This window comes from Armigeres subalbatus, chromosome 2, assembly GCF_024139115.2.
Source record: "Armigeres subalbatus isolate Guangzhou_Male chromosome 2, GZ_Asu_2, whole genome shotgun sequence".
Classification (NCBI taxonomy): Eukaryota; Metazoa; Arthropoda; class Insecta; order Diptera; family Culicidae; genus Armigeres; species Armigeres subalbatus.
Genome location: NC_085140.1, coordinates 125,801,074 through 125,822,804, shown reverse-complemented (window position 1 = coordinate 125,822,804; position 21,731 = coordinate 125,801,074). Strand labels below are relative to the sequence as shown.

Sequence of the window (21,731 nt, the reverse complement as noted above, 5' to 3'; positions counted from 1 at the left end):
GGACGAGTGCAGCAAACATGTTGTAGGTCTTAAGTTCATGGAGCGAGAGTACGAAGGAGTAGGAGAGGATTTCGTCATCCATCTACAAGCAGTTGCGCTACACAACGATGTGCGTCATCTTTGGGAGTCAACCGTTAAGCATGGGGAGCTAGGATTTGATGCTTGAATCGTCGTACATCACGGTCTTGGGAGTGAATAACATTAAGACTCATTAATCCAACTGTGGTATAGTCCATCTGTCGTCGAGGTACGATTTCCATGCAAACGTTAAGTGTCCGGTAACTGACTAGGTGACATCGGATTTGTCTACATCGGTCATCAATGCCAACACGTTGAAGCTTTTATTTCATGTTCAGCTAGCCGATCCGACATTTTCCAAACCATGTAAGGTAGATATGCTACTGGGCAACGAATGTTTTTTTTTAAGTTGCTGTTGCTTCAAGAGATAGCAATAGGTAATAGTCTGCCAATTTTGCGTGAGACCCAATTTGGTTGGGTCGTGTATGGAGGGTTTGATGACGGTGCGGTAACAGATAAAGAGTGTGGCAGTGAAGAAGCAGAAGAGTGTGGCAGTGAAAAACATTCCCGAGAGACTCATCGGAGAGGTGAATCTGGGCGGTACATCGTGGAGCTGCCGCTTAAATCTTTGTGAACGACCAGAATTACCAACGATATTCTACAAATGTTCTGCTTCTAGAAGTGATTAGTCTTCAAGCAACTCAGGAACTCATATGGACTTCAATGATTCATTCATGCAAAGATTTTCATTTGCTTATCTAGCAATTAAAAAAAAACATTTTTGGAATGAAATTTTTCGATAAATGGTCTGGAAAGTCGGGGCCGGGTACGTAGCCAGAATGTCGGACAATGACCCGGTGAAAATGATTCTCGACAACACACTCGCCACACAAGAAGGCGAGCTCTGCGGTGACCAAGGTAGATCGTTCAGGCAGAATACGATTTGCGTACCCTTCGTAGACTGCGTGGTTCGCGACGTGCATCCATGAACCGAGCTGACAATTTTTATATACTGCTTAGAGTGACCTCAGACTGAATATGTACATCTGTATAGAAGAAGGCCACGTGAATGAATATGAATTCCCTTCTGCGGTAATTCTCTTTTCGCTTTAGGTAATTTAGAGCTATTTACGAATTGAAGTTTAACCTCTGGAAAAACGTTAGGATTGAGAGGGCCCGCTTGGTCATTGATGATAGATTTGTACTAAATTTTCTTTCACACCATTCAAAAACTGCATAGCCCTTCATCAAATATATCTCTATTCCCATTGTCCTACACCATCACGACATAATCCGCGTCGAGCTGTTCTTCCTGTTCCATTGTGTCATCGTCGTGGCTTTCCAAAACTTCCTCCAGTTCGGGTTTAACGTCAATCAGTTCTGATCCACCACTACTGTGCAGCTGACTGCTTTCGCTTGCTCGCAATGCTTTAATCTTCCTCCAAATGGTTGTCTTCGGCAGTCCGTAGAACTTCGATGCTTCCGATTGGGACATCACGCCCGCTAAGCACTGCTGTGCCGCGTCCAATACGCGATCCTTAAAATCCGAACCTTTGTCCCGCTGTTTCAGTATCACATTCTCCGGCAGGGCACCTTCACTGTACAGCTTTATTTTGTCCCGATGTAACGTCGAAAGTGGTATGTCAAACCGTTTGCTGATGTTTAACAATTTTTCACCCGCCTTCAGCGCTTCGATGGCTTCCTTCCGCGGCGATGGCAGCTCGAATCGATCCGCCTTATAGTTAGGCTCTTTAACAGCTTTTCTCCAGAGCACTGTTTTGGGAATACCATACTGAATTGATGCTGTTCGGAAACTGGCTCCGCCCTGGATGATCGTATGAATAGCCTCGTCCAGCTTATCTCCATATTCAACGTTTTTCAAACGCTTTTTGAACAAACCTGAAGATTCGCCACTCGTTTCCACATCGGAGTTATTCGATTGAGCTGCAGCCATCTCCAAGTCTTCTTTCGTTACCATCAGCGTTTCATCGTTGTTTTCCTGAGTGGTGGTTGATGCAAAATCCACTATGCTTACATCCATCTAAAATCAATTGAATAACTTTTAATATGCTCACTTAATAGCAGTAATTACTTGATGTTTGTTCAATTCTGGAGGAAGACTGTTATGAGATTATTTTATGCAAAATATGAAAAGGTAGAATTTAGAATTGTTTATTTATTTAGAGAAACCTACATTATTTTCTAATACACAAAATGTTAACAAGAGACTAAAACTTATTACATGAGAGATTTTTTTGGGTTTTTCCAGCCCGCTCCCTCTATATATATATTTTTTTTTATGCAAACGATCTTACATCCATATTGCGCGTAAGAAAAAGATAGATCTTTCTTTCCTCATAAGTGCTTACGTTTTAAGTGTACGGCCCCATCAGGAGTAGGGAAGATAGCTAAAAATGCTACATAATGCGAATTCTGAACAAAAATTTCCAAACTTACCTCGTAATACTGATTTATCGTTTCCGTCTCTTGTTCGCTCTTTTCTACTTCTTGCGGTTCCTCATCCTGAAATACCGTTTCACAGTCAATCTGCGAACTAACCATCTGATCCACTTCAGCACCTGTTGTTTCCACGGCATCCTCTTCCGCAATCGTAACATCTACTAACGATGAATCGTGCAATTCCTCATATTCGTAATGATCCGGAGTGATTATGTTCGATCCGGCGATCTTCACCCCGTTGATATTCCCATTCGCGTACTCGAGTCCCTTCAGCTGGAACAGCTGACAAGCTTCGAAAAAATCCGCCATTTCCCGGGCATTCATGTGAACCTTTCCGGTGTAGATGAAGTGCAGTACGTGCTTCAGGATGGCGAAACTCACATCGGGAATCATGACCACCATATCCATCGTTCGACCTTCAGTATGATTGTTGATCGGTGCCATGCTGAGAGCCGTTCGGAAAATGTCCTCAAAAAATTTGGAAGCCATGGACAGCACCATTCGGCTGGCCATCAGCTGTCCGCCATCCGATGGGAGCAGCGTCACGTCCGAGTAGAGTTCATTGGAATAGACATCTAGGAAGATGCTTACCATGTGATCGCTGAAATCCACCCACTTCACGCAGGATATCGTCGGTCGACTCATGGTCGAGAAAATATGCGAATATATTTTTGAATGCGCAACAAAAACGATGGGATTTTCTCGATTTTCTTGCTACACAAAAAATGTAAACAATAGACCTGTGCAGAAGTTCATCAAATTCACTCACCTGATGGATTTTGACATTTGAGCGGGTCGTCTTCTCGAACAAAAGTTCATTTTGCGTTCATTATGCGACCCGCTCAAACGTCATAATTTCTTGGGGGAGTTCATTTTGCGTTAGTCTATATGCGATGGAAAATAATGCCGTACTAGAATACGCTTTTGAAGATAATGTGAAGTACAAGATTAGGAGACGGTCTTTTGATAATTCTCGCTTAACATTTGAAAAGGGCCAAATCCCGAAAATATCGCATATGTAAAAACAATAGAGGTATTGCTTTTTGCATTGAAACTTTTCGTTTCGTCGTTGAATACAATGACATTTGTCTTCAGCGACTGCTTCCCCGATAGACCTTTTGTACATGTTTTTCACTCATATATAAATAATACTGTCAAAACTTGCATTTGACAATAGAAAAATCAGCTGAAAGCTCTATTTTTTGACATCGGTGCACTCACACAAACAATCGACATTAATTGTCAAAAATCAGGGTTACCAACTTTATAACTTTCCCCTTGTCGCCGAGTCTGGCGCTGAGTGCTCGGCGCGGAAACCCAAAGGTGGGAATAAAATTTTGGGATTTATGCGCAATAATAAACTATAGAGGACGATTGTCGCTGCGGTTCCCTTTGTTATCGTCTCCAAACATGTTTGGTACCTATCTGTCAAAACGTACTGATTTTTCCTTCGTTGACATTTAGTGCCCTATCCTCGCCAGCAAAAGATGTTTCTGTTGGAATATCAGGTAGTGTGCGACGCTTCGCTGTAGATCGAAGATGGATAAGAAGCGGGCGCCGGTTAGTTGTAGTTGCTCTTTGGTATAGATTAAGGAAATTTGTTATGGATTATTGTATATACCTATTGTTGAATAAAGAGAACTGCAGCTGCTGGCAGAAGTATCAGTCAGTAGCCTGCCGTGGTATAGAGAGGGTATAGAGAGTTATTCTTGGTGAGGGGGTTCCCTTCTCTTCTGGTCAACAGGTTATGGGCCCAGGAACGATTCCCATTCTCCATCTTAGTGGGATGTTATTGCCGTCGACGTTATCGCAGTGGGATCATGGATCGGCCGCATAAGTCGCGTGGCGCAGTGGGATCATGGATCAGCCACGTAAGTCTTGGGTAGCGCCGGACGGAATTCATCAGGAGGTTGGAACGTTCGGTAGGATGCTGGCTGGTCATCAGGAGGAGCGTCGAAACATTCAGGAGCTGGTCAACAGAGGGTGCTGTGCAAACGTCGGATAGAGGCCATTTGTACGAGCAACGGATTGGGCCAGGAAGAATTGTTCGGTGAGGAGGAGCTCTGGACGAGAGGCTCAGTGTTAGGAGGAGCCAGGACAGTAGCAAAGCGTGCACACTAAGGAGGAGTGTTGGAATATCAGGTAGTGTGCGACGCTTCGCTGTAGATCGAAGATGGATAAGAAGCGGGCGCTGGTTAGTTGTAGTTGCTCTTTGGTATAGATTAAGGAAATTTGTTATGGATTATTGTATATACCTATTGTTGAATAAAGAGAACTGCAGCTGCTGGCAGAAGTATCAGTCAGTAGCCTGCCGTGGTATAGAGAGGGAACTCTAGTTGTTATTCTTGGTGAGGGGGTTCCCTTCCTATGGCCAACAGTTTCGCCAGTGACGACAGCGACAATCTTCTATAGTTTATTACCTCACGCAGAAAAACATATTGTAGAAATAACAATATTTCGGTTTGAATTCAACAATAAATATTGTCGATTCAGATAAAATCAAGAACATGTTTGAACTTGTCTCAACTATGTCGCTCAACTGAAACGTCGCTGGTCGCTGGCGACCCTTTCCAGTAAGTGCTCCAGCGACGCAGGCAAATTCAATGCGTCGCTGCAGCACCAAACTGGAAAGCGCTCGCTGGTTGAGCGACGCGATGGTCCAGCGACGTTCCAGCGATGACTCGCATAGACAATATTGTTAGCTCAGGCACGCTCAGGGCTAATAATATTTTCATTTTGAATCAATCCAGAATATTGTTGTTTCTACAATCGTGGAAAGAACTGCATTATTGTTGTTCCAACAATATTATTGTGCGTTTTTGTTTTTGTGCGTTTGTTTCAATTACATAAACATGATTGATTCAACAATAATTATTGTTGAAATAATAAAATGTATTACCAAAATTACCTTTTTTTTATTCAAAAGAAATAAATAATTATAAGGCAATTCAGTATAGGTATATATGAATTTTATTTAACATAATTTATCAATATTTGAACACCACCCGCATACAAATATACCACACTTCGAACGGTTAAAAATGTAACAAGAGCGTACAATAAATAATTACCAATAAACGGTATGATCTGAATAAAGTCCCTGCTAAACGGTAAAAGTTTAACATATCTGAATATCATTATGGTTACTGTTGTCATTATGGTCTGCGAACAGTTGAACAGTGGTTCATATTCGAGTAATATAAGTGAACTTATTCATACCATAACAGCTACTGTACCCTGGGCAGGCACTGGCCGGAAAAAATGGTGTCCATGTTTTTTTTTTCGCATAGACAGTTCGATAGTTTTTTTCTGAGGTTTTTTCAACCGTGGTGGCTGTCGGAAGTACTGGTAAAATTGATGGAGTAAACAGGAGTAAACTGGTGAAATTGGTGAAAATAGGGAAGGAAGTAAAGTTTATCTAGTTTGCCGCGTCAAATCTGTTGGGTAAGTACCTATAGGTTTTTAAGTTCTCGGGTAAATGAAAAAATGAAATCATCGCAGGTTACGTTCTAGCTGAAGAAAAGCCGCAGTGATTCTTTACGAAACGGAACGGCATCTGATCCGGGATGTAAAAGATCTATACTATAGACGTAACGTAAACGTTACGAAATGGGAACCTAAAGGACCAAAATAAACAACTGACGATGGAAAAGATAAAATAAACCGAAATGCTGAAGAAGGATTTTGTGGAAATAATGATAGATTGTCAATTAGAAGTCGGAGTTATACCGTGGACCCCCGATAATTTGAACGGTACCTCATTCAAATTAACGGGGTTCATTTTTAATTTGAACTTCTGGTTACTCTATTTGCATCAGAAAAACTGGTTTCTGGCCGCTCTCTTTGTTGGTTTGTTTTGATTCTGCGTTCCGTTTCACGATGTTTCATTTTTCTTCTCTCGACTCCACGTGCTAAATGACGTTTGAACCATTTTTAATTTGAACGATGTTCAAACCAACGGGGTTCAAATTAAAAAGTGTTCAGATTAAAAGCGGTCATATTACCGGGGGTCCACGGTACCACATTATACTTCCAACCACGGAAATAATAAATCTAAAAACGAAACAAATGAGCAACTCATTCAAACATGAGTTCACCAAGAAGAATCCAGTCATGGAAAGAACGCATATTCGTTGGGTGCTACTATTTCGACCAAGATTTCAACAGTCATCAAAGGACAACTACCAAATCAGCCCGAGTATATTCGATTTGTCTGCGGAATTCCTTTTCAAGTTTAATCTTGTTGTTCATCAACTCTCGATTCTGGTCAAAAAAAATATCGAATTGTCGCAATTGTTGGGCAGTCTGCAGTCGAACCTTTAACGAATGATGTACCTGAAGGGAACTTCATCGGAGGAATCCATTGATTCGAAGGCATACATATAGTGTTTCAGACTACCGAGAAATACGAATATACAGTTGACGATTGCCGTTGATACGATTGAAAGACGCTCATCTACGGGCAAAAGAGGCGGATGACTTCATGTGCAAAAATGGCAAGTAAGATCAATTGGAGAGAAAGTGATCGCGCCCGGTGATTGGTGGCTGCGTTGGGATTGCTGCCCTTCATTTGCAGCGGGGTTGGTGTGATGGTCGAGGGGATCAGAAAACAGCATTCACGTGCTCAATAGGACTTTTTACGAATTCTACTAGGTGAGTATGACTCCAATGATGGATTTCTCTTTTTACATTTTAAATGATATCTATTCGTCTTTTTGTTATAAGGCAATCTCTATGGCCACACGGCTGTTGCGGCATCCTTGTTAAGCGCACTCAGTGGCATGTGTTGCAGTACAAAGAGGACTCCGCTGCAGACTAAGTATATGCAATATGCTTGATAAAAATAAAAGTTCACTGTCGTTCGGCGATAAGATCATCCTCATGATATGGAAGGGCACCCGTGTGAATAATAATAACGCCGAAACGGTATTGCTTACCCGCTTCAGTGGTCGGACAACATGCATGGCAAGAAGTGTTCGATTTAGTTGTAATCGAAATAGCTTGAATAAATATAGGATATGTTAAATTTGGTGTTGTTATATATGATTTTTACACAATCAATGAAATACATAATCCATCTGGACCAGAACCATACCATCAACCGTTTTACATAACGGTGCAACTATGTGGCAAACCATTGTACCAGTTCCCTGGAGAAAAAATAATCAGCCTCACAAGATATGGTTTTATTACTGTTCGCGTGCGAAAATTGTTCAAGAAAATTTGCATTTTGTTACGGTTAACATTCTTAACAACCCGTTGTTCGTATAATCGAGTCCCAAAAAACTTTTATCATCCCGCATAAATCCAAACGATAGCCGAACCATTATTGGAACGGTATACGTTCCAGGTTGAACCATAATGATAATGGTACTTAACCATAACCGTACTGTAGTCTGATAACGTTTTGACCGTAGTGACTATGATTTTCGTAGACCGGACTGTATGAGCAACGGGTTGTTAAGAATGTTAACCGTAAGACAAAACGATTTTCTTCATACATTTTTGGAGGAAAGATTGCATCAGTACTATCTTGATTATGGTTCGTAGACCGTAAACTTCATTTATTAAGGTTGAGATAATTGTTTTACCATAAATATGTATTGTTCGAAGAACTTAATGCTAATGGGTAACGATATTAATTATGTCCATGATATATTTGTAACTGTACGAAGAACGGTAGATTTGTATGCGGGATTATGGTCAAAACCTTACTCAACTACAGTTAGCTTAAGGTCCTAGCTACCATTGTGATTACAGTTTTCAATGTAACATAGACCGTATAAATTGATGTTTTGTTACGGTTTCCATTTATGCGGGCATCCAACATCGCCTAATAAATGTACTTATTGGTTTTTTCCGACACCGGTTTTGACCCTTTCTTCCGGTCATCGTTATTTCCGTACATCTTCTTTAAAGCAAACGGAATAATTAATATTACGAAATGCTCAAAAAATAAATTTGCTGTCTTACCTGTAGTCCATGGAAAAGCAATCCGTTGTTTTTAAAATTATGTGATGTGACGACCCAAGTAACCATGAAGCTATATAAGCTTGTAAAAAAACACAGCCCTAAAAGTTGACTTAAAGTGGAAAAGGGCAATTATAAGACCGAATTAATGGTTCATTACTATGACATGTTGAAATAAAGCATCAGTAATGCATCGGTGCATTTGTAATCCTGATTTAGAGTATCGTTGTCTGACAGTTGATAAATAAATGCAACTTCACATCGTTAAAACTGATCTAATGCAATTAGCATTTAGCATGCCGATTTGTGATTGATATATGTGCAATATTGTAATGCTTGGTGTTACTTGGGGAAGTCTCCGTTACAAACAACAATTCCACTGTTCTGTATTTTTTTTTATTTCTCGTTTATCTCTCCAAAATGGAACAGCAAAGAAAAAATACACGCTGATAGAAATTCACGCAAGTAAAGATCAACAAGAAATATTGTTGAAATGACAATTATTTTGTTGATTCAAACAAAAAAATATTGTAGTTTTAATAATAAATATTTTTAAACTCAACAGACCGCCCGCATAATTTAAAACCATCTGCAGTATTATTGTGACTATTCACTTGAATTAAAGAATACTGTTACTATTCGTATAATCGCCTCTTAACAATGTAATTATATGTTAAGCTGAAACCAATATTATACAGCATGTTATATCTACCATAACGTATGCTATTATGTCATGGTACATTGTATCTTCATAATTTCTTATTTCTAGATTGCTTTGAGAATAGGTCGTATGTGCAAAAGAGAGTCTCTCTTTGCTTGCACTCTCTTTCGCTAATAGATAAGCTAATTTTGCATATTTTGCTACATTTTCACTTCAGCACGATAGATTAAGCTATTGTCTTTAGATATCTGCTAAGAAATCCGAAGTGAACTTTAGTATAGTTCTATAATAATCGAAAAAAAATGAAAGTCAAGAGAGCCTCTCTTTTGCACATACGACCTATTCTCAAAGCAATCTAGATTTATTCTAGTGGAAGATAAGGGATACGGTGTGTCGATTGGTTTGTCTTATATCATTCTACAGTTCATATATTGTATTCCATATTGTTTTAAACTAGAAAAAGGATTATAAATGAACCATATCACATACTGTAGTGTAGAGCGAATGAAATGTACTGCAAAATGCCCTTTTTTTATTGTAATTATACTTAACCGCCTATTACCCATATAATCAATTAGCCAATTACACCATACCATATTGTGGAGATCATTTATGTTGAGGTTAGTGTATCTTAAGTATGAACAACAATCAGAATGGTATTATAAATGTTATTTATTGTCATAGACGCTCTGGGGAATGGTACAATTATGGTCCATGATTATGCGGGTCTGCAACTACAGTTATTTTTCCACACTACAACTGCCGAAGACACCGAAGCTCTAAAACGTGAAATAAAAAGTTTGTATCGCAGCGCCACCTATGCAACTAATTCTCGACGCTGAGCTTCATCTTTTTTCAAAACACGACGCTCTTCCGAAGAAACCAACTCAAAATAGCGCATCCCCTATAGGTTCTAAAGTATTTTATCGGGCTAGCTCTGCCCGATGGCCCACTGTGCATTGGACGTAATTTTTGAACGACCCCTAATAAAAAGGCCTCGCTCGCTGACATTTTCATTGAGCTTTTATAAAGAAACTTTTCGTCTGCTGTCATCGGTTTTCCATCGTCATCGCTGGCTCATCATCGGCGACCAACCACAGAGCGAAAAGCACGCGCGGAAAAAAACTCATTTCGCCGCCGTCATCGTCGGACCGCGGAGGTGCGCGCTTCAGTCGTCTTTTCTGCTGGCTGGCAGAGTTTTCTGTATGTTGCGATATCGTTTCGAGGAAGGAAACACGTCGTCTCTGTGCTCGCAGAAAAGTCCGTACAGTGCGGGTGAAAACGCACTCGATTGTGTCGGAAAATTGTCTCACCGGATTGCCGGAAGTGCATACGTCGCGAAAGTGATATTTTCAACCGTCGACGAATTCGGCAAAGTGGCAAAAAGTGGATTTTTTATTGCCAGGGTCCTCAGCCTCCATTAGCGAAAGAGTTTTCTTGCTGACATTTTTTTTCGCTCAACCTCTCCCTCTCTTTCGCTTGGCTGCGCGGTCTTTTGGTGGTGGTCGTCGCACTCTCGCTCGCGTTTGCAGTTTGGTTGGCCGCCTTCTCGCGGGAGTAGTGAAGTGGTGTTGGTGCAAGTTTGGTGTGTGTTTTTTTTTATTCGCCATCCCTGGATGCGATTCGTCGTGGTCAAGAAGCTCGTCGGCGAACAGTGTGTGTAGTTTTGCATCGCATCAGCGGCAACAGCAAAAACAACATCCCGAAGCATCCATCCATCCATCCAGCATTGATCGCCGGTGGTGGCGGTGGCCGCGGTAAATAGCAGTAGGTCGCACCTCGTCGCGTTCTGCGTCGCGGTTTTGTGTCTAGTGAGCTGTGTGTGTGTGCAGTAGGATTCGTCATCGTCGGAGAGAAGGTGAAGACGAGTGTTGCGTGTCGCGCGATCGCAATGCACAGTGGGACGAATCTTGCGCAAGATTTATGAGTCAATTTTCTTGACCTAAGCAGAAATACTGTAACTGGTAGGCTATTGTAACAAATCAATATACTTAAACTCATTTAAACTGTTATGAATCAAAAATTACTATCAGTCTAAGATTTAAAAATATTTTGTTCAAAATTTGATTGAGATTTAATCTCATATTTTTGCCTTTCTCTTATGCTAAGTGTAGCGAAAAGGCTGTATGTTCGCTCCAAAAACAAACTTCATAGAAGGTTCATAGTCCATTAGTTTGACCTTTGACCATCCTTAGACGAATGTATTTGCCCGGAATAAGGCAAACAGTAGATGACCCCCCTTATTTAAAAGTATGCGTTTGTTCTGAATAAGGCAGAAAAGTAGATGATCCCTTCGTTCTTCATTGCATTTACTCGGAATAAATCACACTTGCCGCTCGCTTGCGGTGTCAATCGAATCTGTATCTTCATTACTTTCATCTACTCCCTTTCGCTTTGAGTGCTTCCGAATCACTTGAGCCGCTTGAAATGAGGCTGTCGAGCCTCTTGAAAGGAGCTTTTAGAAGATCTTAAAAGGAGCCATCCAATCCTTTTGAACGAAAACTTCCGAGCCTCTTGAAAGACTTTCCGAGCTTGTTAAAAGGAGGCTTTCAAACCTTTTGAAAGTAGGCCTACAGGCAATTTGTAAGGAGGCCTTCGGGCCTCTTGAAAGGAGCCTTTCGGGCCATTTGAAAGGAGGCTTCCGACCCTCTTGAAAGGAGGCTTAGAGCCGTCTTGAACTAAGGCTTCCAGGCCTCTTGAAAGGAGGCTTCCGGGCCTTTTGAAAGGAGTCTTCTAAGCCTCTTAAAAAGAAGTTTCTGGGCACAGAAAGAAAAATCATTATTCAAATTAAAAGAAACGTTGGATAAATTATAAAGTTGCGTTGGTTCTTTTTCGTAGAGAGCTCCGTATGTTTAGAACAAAAGTACGAAAACTTTTGTTAAACCTAGGTTTTAAAAGTGGCATAAGGCTCTGAAAATGAAAGTACAAAACTTTCAAAACAATATTGTGGAACTGTCTGCCAAACTGTAGAAAAAAAAAGTATTAGTATTTTCAATCTGAAACGAAGGTTTAGTTTCCCCAAGAAACTTTTTCCCATTTCTCTATTCATGCCTTCTTTTAAAATTTTATTGAGTCGATTTTAGATTTTATGTTATTATATATTTATTTTGAACTACATATTTATTATTTGATTTGCGTTGATTCAAAAGCGCACACGGACACATGTGGATGTCCTCCAAATGTCGTGTTTATTGCGCCAAATTCTCCCAGTCAAAAATCCCGAACCGAATTTGTAAGAAAAATATCATCATAAACAAGAATACATAGCGATCAAATCCGTGTCAATAGCGTGAATCGAGTTCGGTGCTTATTTGAACCGTTTGTTTGAGAAACTGCATATGTAACATTTTTGGCCAAAATGAGATTTTTATATATTCTGAATCCTCGTTCAAAAATACGTATTCTGGCAAAAAATACGAAAAAAAAATTTTTTGTTCAGGAATGTATGAAATTTTTTTCGTTTGGGGTCGTACACTAATTACGTAAGCATTTATGGGGGGAGGGGGGTCTGCCATTTTCTTACGCTCCATATAAATAAAAAAATATTTGTATGGGAAAATCTTACATGGGGGGAGGGAGTGTTGAAAAACCCAGAAAATTTGCTTACGTAATTAGTGTACGGCCCCTTTGTTTGAGAAACTACATATGTCCACGTACTTTGAAGAGCAATTGTGGAGTAATGCTAACATTTTTTGCACTGAAAGTGCCCCAGGGTGTTGAGTTTTGCCAAAAACTATTGATCTGTATCGAAGAAATCGAAAGATTCGGTGCAAATTTGCTCAAAAACATTTTTTTGTTGTTTTCTCGAAATAGTGTAAAATGGACTTATGCAGTTTCTCAAACAAATGATTCATTTAGATTATCTTTTTCCTAGATTTAGATAAGAACCCTGTAAACATAAGCATTTTTATGTAACATTTAACATGCATATCAATAACTTTTTTTCACCTGATCTCTCCTTGGTGTTTTTTTGGTTGTTTCCGCCATGGCCGTAGAGTGGGCGTTACTTTTCCTCATCGCAACGCCGCACAAAATTTTGTTTCTGTAATTTAATTAATTTATTATTGTCTGTAGAAAATCTACGGCTGTGGTATGGAAAATCTTAGGTGAGCACTCCGACCTATATAGCATTTGTACTTACCAACAGCCAACGGGATTTAGGAGCCGGATATCTTGCAGTCAGGATTCTTACTGCAAGCACTTCGCAGATAAAACAAATTTTCTTCAAACTCGTGCGTACGAATAAGATAAAAATAAAAATGAGTTGACAACTTATATTGTTGTTGTTTGTCGTCGAATTCAAAAGATACTGGGAGGATTGACAATTCAACAGTTTTCTAATCAAAAAGTTGTACTTTTAAATCTACACTAAAAAAAACGAATAAAACTTTTAACCTTGAAATTTAACTTTCACTGAAAACAATTTAACTTTTATTTTAACGTAAATTGGGCAACTTTAAGATAAGTGTGAGTCTCTCAAAAGAAAGATTCAGTCTCTTGAAAGGAGGCTTCCAAAACTCTTGAAAGGAGGCTTCCGAATATTCTAAAAGAGGTCCTCCGAGCTTCTAGAAAGAGGTATCCGAGCCTCTTGGAAGCAGGCTTCCGAACTGCTTGGAAAGAGGTTTCGAGAAGCACAGAAGGATGCTTCCAATCCTCATCCAAAGAAGCAACTGAGCTCTTCTAAAAAAAAACTTTATGCCTCTCAAATGATGGCTTCCGGATCTTTATACCCAAGATTATAGTTCGGAAGCATATTCTTAACATATTATTCAACATTTTGTTTCGATCAGGTAGATTGCATTGAAATTTTTTTAATTTGTTCATTCGACGGTTTTTGCTTTTGACCTGTTGTCCATAGTCCTCCATACACTGAGCGAGTTTTGGAAGGTAGGATTCAATAGGCTTCGATTTACTGATAGTCATGCATATTATGTGCAAGGCAATGTTTTGAAATTAGAAACATACACTTTATCAATAAACTTGGATTAATAAATCCGCTCCGCCTTTACGCATTTTATCCGAGGTACCCCCTAGGGCCAGCGAAGGTACCCCCGGGGGTATATGTATCCCAGGTTGAGAACCGCTGTTCTATTAGATTCAGCCACAAATTTTACAATAGCTTCGTATTCTACAATTCAGCTTTTTTTGTTCTTTTGCGTTTTTTCCTTGCTTGTCTTCTTCGATTCTGACAACACACTTTCTTTTTTAATTCTAGCTTGATTTTTGAAAACGTCGTATGTCTAAATGAAAGACTTTCTTTCATTGCGCTCTCTTTCACTAATATCGAAGCTTGTTCTGCATTTATTGCAATATTTCCATCTCAGTACGCTAAACATAGCTACTTTCTTTAGATCTCTGTGAAAAAATCCGATGTAAACGTTAGTATGGCTTCGTAATAATCAAAAGAGAATGTAGACAAAGAGAGTCCCTCATTTGGACTTACGACGTTTTCAAAATCAACTGTCTAAAATTGTCTCATACATTTTTTTCAGGAAAAATGCTTAGATTTCAAAATCCACGTAAAAAAGTGTCACAGTGTGTCTAGTGCCACAATAAGTGAAAAAATGTGAAGATTCATGAGAAAACAAAAACCATTCGATTTTGGCAGCAAAAACGTTCCGAACGTGTTGCTAAAATCGAATGAAGTCTGTATTGTTGAAATTAGTTGAAGAATTACATTCAAACGTCCATGAGTCGATGTTCTATAACTCGATATCGACTCATGGAAGCAAATTATGCCATATTAAACAATATTTTCAGGTTTACTGTGATGATCCCTTCAATCAACTTTCAAAAGATTTCCTATTCCACATTTCGATATTTCCATGAGTCGACGGTCCCTTCAATATCGACTCATGGAGGTGTGACTGTAATAATTTCGACCATTCTAAAGTTGCTTGAACAATCGACAGTTACGATAGGCGTGTTCTAAAGTCGATTGAAAAACAATGGTGAAGTATAATTTATAATCTAATTTTGAACTAATTACCTGCGATGTTCTGTATTTCCCTGTCCACGGATGATGGGGTCAACGTTGATAAGTCAAGTGTCTGCATATTGTTAAAATTGTGAAATAATTTGTTCTTTTATAGTACACATTGCTAGTATTATTAGTACTCAACACATTACCGTTAGACGAAAACAAGATGAATTTAATTGCATCCGAGTATGGTTACACTATTAAGCAGTACTGAAGTACGTACTTTAAGCCCGGTAACATTTCAATTTAACAAAAACGCGTCGAGTATTTTTTGCCAATATATAGAAAATAATTAAACACTTGATATATCATACCTCCATGCAAATACTTAGAGAAGGTGTCGCATGCGGTATGATATAACAACATCTTCTTGAGTATATGCTGCGGAGGTTCCGGCAGGGTCTAGTACCAGTCTACTAACAAAATACTAACACAAAAGACTGGGAAGCAAACGATCATCCATTGCACCAATTGTAGTTCATAGTTCAGTATACAGTAAGTAGTGAAAGTAGATACTGTAGATTTACTAATTTTGCATTATATATGGTGATTGTATCCGTTATTTCTTCTCAAGTAATCTTTGTTATATTACTCTTACTTTCACTGCATTGATCAACATATAAACAAACCTGTTTCGCTCTTCATTTTTTCGGGTTAGGAAAAAGCAATACATACTCCAATGTAAAGAAAGTTTGAAGGACATAGGAGACGTGACTAAGTGTATTCTGAAAGACAAATAAAATTAGTTGACTACCTTATAACACAGTAAATGACCGATAGGGAATGAACTCATGATCAGCGCTAGACGGTAAAACAAGAGATAGAGTCACGTTTAACTGAGACCTTAGCCACCTATGTACATGAGAATAGACCATATGATGCTTTCATCCACTATCCTTTTCTCTACATGACTAATAGTTTGACCACCTAAGGTCGTGAGGAGGATCAATCAATGTCTTTTTAAGCCCATCATCAAATGGAAGCTCACGAAATGGTTTGAAATCTTTACTGACTGAATCTAGTTCCGAGACAATGATGATGCTATGCAAGGCCGTCATAAGTCCACAAAGATAGTATCAGGCGTTTTCTTGGAACATGGTTCTTCAAAATATGTAGTTGTTAAAATAGCAGGCTCAAATTTTTTAAGATTGTTTGGTGAACGGTTCTGAACTGTGGCCCATTTTGGCTTTTCGATTCATAAACCGTCTAAGACGAATTAAGTACTGTCCATTTAATTCCACCAGTTAATTTTCGTTATCTTTGCAGATACGTATTTCGACCACAACTGTGTGGTCGAAATACGTATCTGCAAAGATAACGAAAATTAACTGGTGGAGTTAAATGGACAGTACTTAATTCGTCTTAGACGGTTTAATACATTCCACTAAACGAGCTTAATATATTTTTCTGAAAATTTTCGATTCATTTTCGACTGCTTTCACTAGATAATTTTCAAAACTTTGGACGATTATTGATATTCATCAAACTGTAATACGATATTTTAGTTCAAAATACGTTTTCATGAAAGGTTTGAAATATAGTCAGCAATTCAAATTAAACGAGATGTATCGCAATTCCTATACCATATACACATCAACATAATTGTATTAACACTGACTCGCGATTGAAAATTAAGATTTTGAACAAACTTTTAAAGCTTCTTTTGTTTGATGGGGACATTACTTAAACGCTATTGATGAGAAAACTACTTCGAAACAATACCACTCACACTGAATACTCCGAACAATATTGAAAGAGACTTTTTATAAGAACTGTTTAGATCAGGCCTTAACAGCAGACTGTAATGACGAATAGACTGATCATTTAGGAGTAAGGATTTGTAAGGGTTACCTTGCTGGACAACTTAAATTAGTAACATCAGACACCTCTAACACATTTGTTTAACCGCCTAAATATAAGGGAAGCTCTTTGTGATTTATAATTGGAATCAAAGTTAATACATATAATCAAATATTATAACCGACATCTCTCCACAGCTTTAATATTCATCATAAAAATATCCCTAACCTGCCCATACTCCTAAGGCAGTGATATACTAGCAGTATATCCCGCAAAACTTAAAACCCCCATGGGTAAAGATGTTGTGAAGCCTTATCCTTTAGTCCCTGGTGTATCATGGACGATATGAATTTCAAATTCACATCGGTGACTTGGCCCCCGGCCCCCTTATACATCAATAAAATAAAATAAAATAAAATAAAAAAAATTACCTGCGATGTTCTGTATTTGTTCAGCTGTAAGTGATGACCGATTGTCATCACAATCAGAAAGATTCACTGGAACGGATACATCCACGTGGGAATCACGTTTCAAGTTAAAGTCTATTTTCATATTTTCTCCGGGATAGGTCTTTTTGATAAGTCACTCTGTGTTTGCTTGTCATTCATAGACCCTTTGTTTATGGCATTTGTCAAACGTAAACATGGAATAAGGCTTTTCGAGAGAGAGAATTTTTCTCTCCGAGCTCCGGCCGATGACGTTTCGGAAAAAAATTACGTTATCGGCCCGAAATTGGAGAAGGCTTATTCCTGACAGAAAAAACGAGTGGTTTGGACCTACACATGTTAAGTAATTTAATTGAAGATGCGGGACATTTTTATACGTTTTGTAGCTATTAGAGGATGCTATCAAAGGGTATTAAAATTGAATTTGTTTACTTTTTATTGTTGGCCCTTATCAATTGTTAAACGAGATATCTTCATTATGTGTTTCATGCCATTCAGATACAGTTGCTTTCCAAGCATTTTTCAAGGGTTTGAAAACTCGTATATCAGCAGATTAAGTGGTTCTTATAGTGTTCGGATACAGAAAGACAAGGAATATCCTCAAATCAAGGCATAAATCTCCCACTTTGGCTGCCATGTGCGAAGAAGGTCCATCAACAAAATAGATGACAGGAAGTGTTACACCTTTCTTCAACAAAAAGATATTAATAACATGATGTATATATAATGCAGAATTATCGGCATTCATCCATTTTTATTCAATTCTATCGACGTCCCAATCTGCCGGAAACTGTCCGTAACAAGTCCGTGGGAAGTTTTTTCTTCGGTAATATTACATCAGGTGGAATAATTGATCCGTCAGCCGCAAAACTGATCATGACCGTTATGTTCAAATGACTGATGCCGTGAATACGAAGTGGAAAGTATACATTACGACTTCCTCTAGCCGACAGTACAGCTTTCGTTTTTGGGTGAAGGAAAAATCTTGAAAGATTACTGAAAGTCCTTGCTCTTCAAAATACGAATACAAAATACCAGTGGCGTCGTGTGTAATCCAGTGCACAAATAGATTGAGGTTAGGGAAACGCCACTGCAAAATTCTTTGTCGCTCCAACCACGGAATGTAGTTTTGGAAACTCGCGCACTCGCTGTAGACACTGCTTCTGGTGTTCGTAGGGTGATGGATTTGTTCATTTTCTGAAAATTATTGAACCACTCACTGCCTAAATTGAGTTCAAATTCGATTCGTTTAATACAGGAGTAGGAGTTTGTCCAACCGGGACGATTGTTTCGGATTGGATTGGTTTTGGATGTAGCATCATAAAACGACTAGACTTTCGAATACAACGTTTTTTGACGACTGGTTAGTTGCCTGTCTTTCAACCACAAGTTTTTCCTCTTCAATCGAGAAAACTGTTGACAGACCGTTTCAAGTTTTATTGGCCCATTTATCACTCAGTCTATCTGTACCTTATAGTAGATTCAGGAATACGGAAATATTTCGACGCACCGAAAATAGTTTGTCGGCCGGTTTTCACATTCAAAATGCATTGCTGCAAAATGCATGCTTTTATCGTGATGGTACTGATTCTGGCCTTGCTTGTTCTTTGATCCACGTTTTTTTTTCCTGACATACTGGAAAGAAAAATTCTCATTGCACAAAAATTGATGTGTGTTATATTTTATACTTACGGTTAATAACGCAAAAGATTAACAGACGAATGAAAAAAAAACTGATCGGCCAAACGAAAAATGTTTACGTTTCGAAGCTGAAGCTATTGTGAAATACGGCGCAACATGCATAGGAAATGCATAAATATCGCAACAAACAAAATTAACAAAGTATACTATGTTCTAAAGACATAGAGGAAGAAAGCAGTTAGCCGCAGGTAAATGCCAATGTGGTGACCGCTGGCTTCCATGACTGGACGACTCAGACTGACGATCTGGATTTTCACGCAGAATAAATTCTTGAATAACGAGTTTGATGGACTAATGGACTAGACGGACTAGACGGACTGGAAGGACTTGGTGTGACGGATCCGGACTTTGAACATCAGAACATCAGAGCTTGACGGACTAGACGACGTTAATAGACTAACGACTTTGACGGACAGACCAGACGGACATGTTGAACTTTCTAAGTGATCGAAGAATATTGTTTTTTTTTTGTTTTACGTCCGTTCTCTACAAACTCTCAAATCAGTTTTGGAACAGTTTTTAAACTCGTTATTCAAAAATTTATGCTGCGTGAAAATCCGGATCGTCAGTCTATGTCATCCAGTTTGTCCGCTCAATTGTCACGTCATGGAAGACAGCAGTCACCACAGCCAACTTCACAGAACCTCTCTCTGAAGTATATACAGTAATATCCCGATTTTATCACCCCCTTGGTGAATTTTGGGGTGATGGGGCCTTGGAAAAGTAAAAAGCATGTACGGTACTCGTTATTTCTTGTCCAGAAGGTTAAAAAAATCCTTGATAAGTACTCAAAAATTATTTAAGGTACACCGGGGCAAGTTGAAATGCGGGGTAAGTTGAAACAGAAACTGTAATTCAGAAAGGAAATGACCGAATGTCTGATAATTTTTTACAACAAACTACTCGCCTTAACGCATCTTCTGACTGACATTCCCGAAAGATTGCAGCTTTCAAAAGCAATCCCTGCCATTGTTTATTTTTCGCCCTTTGCAAAATCCAAAATAACTATTTGACGTGCCAATGAAACAGGTCTCAAAACGATGTTTGGAAGAGTTTTTTCATCAAATTTTCACGGGAGGTAATCATTCAATGTTGAATAAGCATAATGATTATGAAAAATCAATGAAAGACCCGTTTTAATTTTTGTATTTTGGTTGATTGATATTGCTCTGCATGTTCAACTCATCGGGGCAAATAGAAATGCGTGGTGCGGGGCAAGTTGAAACAACGATTCAAAACGTCACCCTCGCAATTAAAAGTATTTTTTTTTCCAAAATTCAACATGGTCCGTAAATACATTCGAAAACATACATTCGTAAAAACATACAAACCTCTGAACATAAATTTAATTAATTTCCGCCCATTCTGTCATGAATGCAACCTTCCTACAATCTCCACTAGAATGAAAAGGGGTCATGTTTAAACTGCAGTTTTGAGATTCTTAATCTTCTGAGCACTGACTCTCAGAAAATAAAACATAGAGTATGTAAACATTTCGTTAACTCCACCTTTCACTTCCCCAGCTGCCTATTTCTCCAATCGAAAAGTTTATGAAAGATATGATAGCTGGAATTAATGTGCATTTATGAAGAAGCCACAACCTAATTAATCAACTGCGCAATATACAAGTGAACAAAATAATGAAGCATCCTGAATAGTAATCCGAGTGGTCACCAGTAGGAGAAAATCAATTTGATAAATTTTCAGCGTAGTGCGTTCTCCAGAATTTGGTCTCTGAAAATACGCTTGTGACTTTGTTGTACACTGCCCTTATTCGCAAAAGAGTCCCATGTCACTTTCGCCGACTTGAGTAATATGCCGTTGAATTTATCAAACTTGTTTTACATGGAGAAATACAAAAAAATTTAATAAATCGAAAAAAAAATTGGTATCATTTCAAAAAATTTACATAATATTCTTTATTCGTATTTATTGCTGTGAGAAAATTAAATGAACCATACTTAAGTTTATTTTTTGTGTAAAAGAGTATCTATCAAAATCTGGAATCTGATTTTTATGCGAGTAAATATCAAAATAGGACAACAAAAGTGGGATTTGTTTTCAAATTTCTAGAACAAAGCCTACTATTCTATCAGTTTTTCTTAAACAGGAAACAATTTTAAGCTGATTTCTTAAAGAAAATCAATATCGTCAAAAACTTACATGGGACTCTTATGCGAATGCTGGCAGTATTATAGTCCCCTTTACAACCTCGTGCTTTTTGAGTCTCACTGAGTACATACATTTTGTTATTAATACGGAAAAATTAGCTTACGTCTGAATATAACGCAGTGTTTCAACTTGCCCCGATTCGCGGGACAAGCTGAAACGATGCATATAAAAAACATTAAAATATAAAAAATATTTATAAAAAAGTTTGTTAAGGATGTTTATTTTTAATGTATAATATTTGGCCCGAACTGGCAAACACCGCAAACGGATTCAAAATATATCAATGGGTGATTTTTTTACAGCACTTCGAATTTCAACTTTGAAAAAAACCCTTTCAACTTGCCCCGGTGTACCTTATAATAAGCCACAGACGATGAGTTATTTCATGAAAATCATTGTTGTTTGAAGTATTATTTACAAAAATAAAATGAACGACTCAAATTTTCAATTATTTTGGGGTGACAAAATCGGGACGTGATAAAATCTGACCGGAAACGTGATAAAGTCGGGGGTAACTATAATC

At 38.5% G+C, this 21,731-nt stretch overlaps 2 protein-coding genes across 8 annotated transcripts in view; one reads left to right on the top strand and one right to left on the bottom strand.

Annotated features, from left to right (window-relative positions):
• Window positions 1–1,261: 1,261 nt before the first annotated feature.
• On the bottom strand, window positions 1,262–3,227 carry LOC134215079 (uncharacterized). The gene is made up of 2 exons (XM_062694329.1): window positions 2,476–3,227; window positions 1,262–2,059 (listed from the first exon to the last, which is right to left on the bottom strand). Exons 1-2 carry the CDS (start codon window positions 3,121–3,123, stop codon window positions 1,292–1,294), a joined length of 1,416 nt encoding a protein of 471 aa, XP_062550313.1. The 5' UTR covers window positions 3,124–3,227; the 3' UTR covers window positions 1,262–1,291.
• A 7,005-nt stretch (window positions 3,228–10,232) lies between these two features.
• Window positions 10,233–21,731, top strand: part of LOC134210810 (protein tramtrack, alpha isoform) — a 149,652-nt gene continuing 138,153 nt past the window's right edge. For 4 of the 7 annotated variants that reach the window (XM_062687108.1, XM_062687104.1, XM_062687107.1 and 1 more), the window contains exon 1: window positions 10,234–11,073. The gene's annotated coding sequence lies outside the window, so the exon portion shown is untranslated. Of the gene's footprint in view, window positions 11,074–21,731 lie in introns of all 7 variants that reach the window. The other 3 variants (XM_062687109.1, XM_062687106.1, XM_062687105.1) reach the window with 3 other exon arrangements.